This window comes from Bactrocera oleae, chromosome 5 (assembly GCF_042242935.1).
Source record: "Bactrocera oleae isolate idBacOlea1 chromosome 5, idBacOlea1, whole genome shotgun sequence".
Taxonomy (NCBI): Eukaryota; Metazoa; Arthropoda; class Insecta; order Diptera; family Tephritidae; genus Bactrocera; species Bactrocera oleae.
The window spans coordinates 73,355,236-73,359,104 of NC_091539.1; the positions used below are offsets into that span (position 1 = coordinate 73,355,236).

At 35.5% G+C, this 3,869-nt stretch overlaps 1 protein-coding gene across 1 annotated transcript; it reads left to right on the plus strand.

The window, feature by feature from the left end:
• The first annotated feature begins 21 nt into the window (after positions 1-21).
• On the plus strand, positions 22-1,842 carry LOC106614635 (uncharacterized). The gene is made up of 2 exons (XM_014230469.3): positions 22-1,057; positions 1,127-1,842. The coding sequence occupies exons 1-2, from the start codon at positions 164-166 to the stop codon at positions 1,751-1,753; spliced, it is 1,521 nt and encodes a 506-aa protein (XP_014085944.1). The 5' UTR covers positions 22-163; the 3' UTR covers positions 1,754-1,842.
• The last annotated feature ends 2,027 nt before the right edge of the window (positions 1,843-3,869 follow it).

The following is a 3,869-nucleotide window of genomic DNA, read 5'->3' on the forward strand; positions in this document are numbered from 1 at the left end:
AAAAATTGAACATACCCAAGAGAAGAGGATTGAACGCACCTCAGATGTCAAAGCGTGGATGGAGCGATTTTGCATTATTTGAGGGAATTCGTCTTGATTTGTTTACATTAATTTATAATCTGTTTATTAAAATTAATCAGTTTACAAATACGGTAAATAAAGAATGGTTTCTGAAAGCAATGATGAGGAAGTGGTGGTTTGTCGAGCCTGCATAAGCGAGTGCGTAGAATACAAGTCGTTGCACAAGCAAGGTATTTGTATGGGTGAGGTGCAAACTTTGGCGTCCATGCTGAGTTTTATTACAAATTTGGATTTTTCAAATGATGATATCGAAAGTTTTCCTTCAAATATCTGTTTACGTTGTGTCCAAAATGTTGCTAAGACATATGCTTTTAAGAAAATGATATTGGAAACCGATGAAGTATTGCGAAGACAGTTTGCAGAACTGGACTGTGGGATGGGATTGACAGATGCTGGAGGTGGTGACAGTGTTATTGAAGATATTGACACAGAATCAGCGGACTCAATTGTAGAAGAGCACCATCTCGAGGTAGAAGAAGGGACTGATTTGGACGAATCTGATCAATTGCATGATTTGGCGACAGCAGCACAATTCAAAAGATCTGTAGAAAGTATGGAGTATGTGTCTCTAACTGTATTAGACGGCGTTGTAGATGGAGATGATGCAACAATATCCATGGAACAAATGCAATGTAATATAGAACATAGTGAGCAAAATTGTGAGGAGGATGAAGTGGTCGTTCATGAAGTAGCAGAGTCAGAAGAAGTATACCAGACAGATGCTGAAGAAGACGGTAGGAACAAGGAGTATGAAGAGATATACGAAGTGAAATTAGATGAAATTTCTCAAAGTGACTGTTCTTTGTTGGAAATTGCGGAAGGTCATCAAATACAAAAAAAATTTAAAAGAGAAATTAAATCTGCTGATCCGGATGAAGAATGGAATATTAGCCTAGAACAGAAAATTAAACCCCCAACCAAAATCCGCAAAAAAAGCAACCAACCTAAACCGCCCAACCCTGATTTGCAATGCAAGGTAAGTAGGAAACATTGGCACATATTTGTACGTAGTCGCTTTTCAATATTTATACCATATATATTTTAGGTGTGTGGAAAACAACTGAGTAATCAAAATTCTTTTAAGTACCATATGCAATTGCATTCCGATGCTACACCTTATTTATGCAGCCTTTGTGGCGAAGGTTTTAAAACTCGTAATGCTTATGAAGGACATATAATTATCCATGATCCAAATAACCCGAATACATGTGAGCTATGTGGTAAAGCATATCGTCAATCATCCTCTTTAAGAACCCACATGTTGTCACATACCGGCGAGAGGCCGTTCCAGTGCGATATTTGTGGGAAGTCCATGACACAAAAGTCTGGCTATAAGAAGCACATGCTTGTACATACAGGTGAGAAACCGCACACGTGCGATGTCTGTGGTCGCGAATTTCGGTATTCGAGCAACTTGATTGCTCATAAACGTTGCCACTCTGGAGAGAGACCGTATGAATGCCCCCATTGCAAACGAGGTTTCCCAACGACTGAGCAGATGAAGAGGCATTCTCTAGTACACAGTGGAGAAAGACCTTTTCAATGCGAGATTTGCAACAAACGTTTCAAGCGACGTTCATCGTTGATGTCACACCGACATACACATGACTCTGAGCCTGAGCTAATTGTTGATCATAAAGTGTGTAAATCAAATGTTGTCGAACTATATTAAATAGTTGTTAGAATAAACTTAAAGCAATGAGGGTGTTATATTTCTATGTAAAATTTTTTTTTATAATAGAATAAAAATATGTAAATGAATTCTTGACATCTCTTTCGAAATCCAAAAATTTCAATGTTGCTCAGTATGGATCCGACGTATAATAGAAATTTAATTTAAGTTTCATAAAAGATGATGAAATTCAACTACGTTTTTACGATTACATATTTTATTTTTATACAAGGATTTTTGAAATAATTACATTAAAGTTACAAGACATTGTTTGACATATGTACATATATATAGTAAATATTTTTTTGTGAAACACGTTTAGCAGGGAAATAGTCCTTTTATTTTCTATAATTATTGATGTATTTATCTTATATCCTTTCTCATTTGTATTGTGCTTAGGGTAAAAACAATATAGCGTATATAGTGTACTACAAGGTAAAATTAACATAATACAATTTATCACAAAATTATTGTTAGAGCATGGAATCCTTCGATGCTCTAAATAGGAAAAGATAATATATTTAAAACAAAAGAAAATCGTAAATTAATAATTAACTGGTTATCATTCTAAAGCATTAAGTAAAAATAAAATCGGGTCTCTACTAATATTAACTGTGGCGCATTTTCTCTCGTTCGTTACCGCGTTCGATGTACCAGTTCTTTCTGCGTTGGCGAATTTCATTTTCATTTCTTGCGGCTTCTCGTTGTTTCATTAATTTTCCATGCCATTCGCCACTTGTAGACGTTCGCTCAGCCGATGTCTTATCAAAATTGCGATCCTTATGAAAACGGCTCTTGGACATATGTTCTTCAGAACGCTCTTTATAGCGCTTGCCAAATCTCTCTTTCGAATTAGTTTTCTTCCGTCCGGACCCTTCCCCGTAGGCATCGATATCATCATCTTCTTCAGTATATAAATGTCGGTGTTGCTTCCAATGTGTTTTTGCATCATATTTATTTTCGGAAGTGTACTGCTCTCTTTTATTTGAGTTGCGACTTTGTTTATACATATAATTTTCACTTGGGTCAATCTTAGAAATTGGTTCATCAATATTAATAGTTTCATCTGTTCCTGAAACTTCTTTTAATAATTCTATGCCCTCAAGAATTTGCTCTACCACAACATCGTCGACTTTTTGGATAATATCGTCTATGTTTTTTATATTCGACTCCGTCCTTTCTACACACATCCCAGCAATTTCTCTAAAATTTCCATCTCCATCAGCACATTTATATGTCTTTTTTAGATCGTTCTTTGTTATCTGTATAGAATCGATATTATCTCCGTTTCCCGACCATGCTTTAAAACTTTTACTCTTTTGTTTCATTGGCAATTCGTCAGCCTGTTTGTAATGTCGGTGCTGAGATTTCTGTACCTTTTCGAAATCGTTTCTTATATTTTTGCCCCTTTCCCACAAATTACTCAAATAGTTAACCTGTTTTGATAAAATGTCGATTTCCGCTCGCATTAAATTATTTTTTAATTCCAAGTTTGTTAATTTTTCTTCTAATACAGACAAATTTTTACTAACAAGCCATGGCTGCCAATCAGGATTGCATAATTTTCCTATAAAAGCCAATATTGCAAAACCAACACAAATAAAGAATGCCCCCTTTAAACTATGCCGCACAAGTGGATGAACCGATCTGTCTACAAGACTACTGCCGACATTTTTATTCAATTCTTTTGCTTCTTGAATTTCACTTGAACTTGAATGACGTATACGTCGCTGTTTAAGTGAACTTTCTTCTGCGCTGTTCCCTGTGGAGGATAGTAAATAAGACGATTGTGGAATATGTATAGGCAACCGAAGCCTTGAGTTACGGGAAATATTTTCCTGATAGTCATTCAAATTTACACTGGTTAAATTAGCTTCAATTTCAAGTGGTGAAGCTCGGCCAGCGCTCTCGCTTTCGCTGATGATTGAGATACCTTCGGAAATATCATCAACATTGGAGTCGTCATCAGATCGGTAGCTGTAATTAAATTTTATTTAAAACAAAAATACAATTATTTCCACGAACTTATAAATACGAACTCAATATTTCCATGGATTTCCTTGTTTTCAGACGTTGGAGAATCATTACATTTTTTTAGTATATCAATTTTATTATT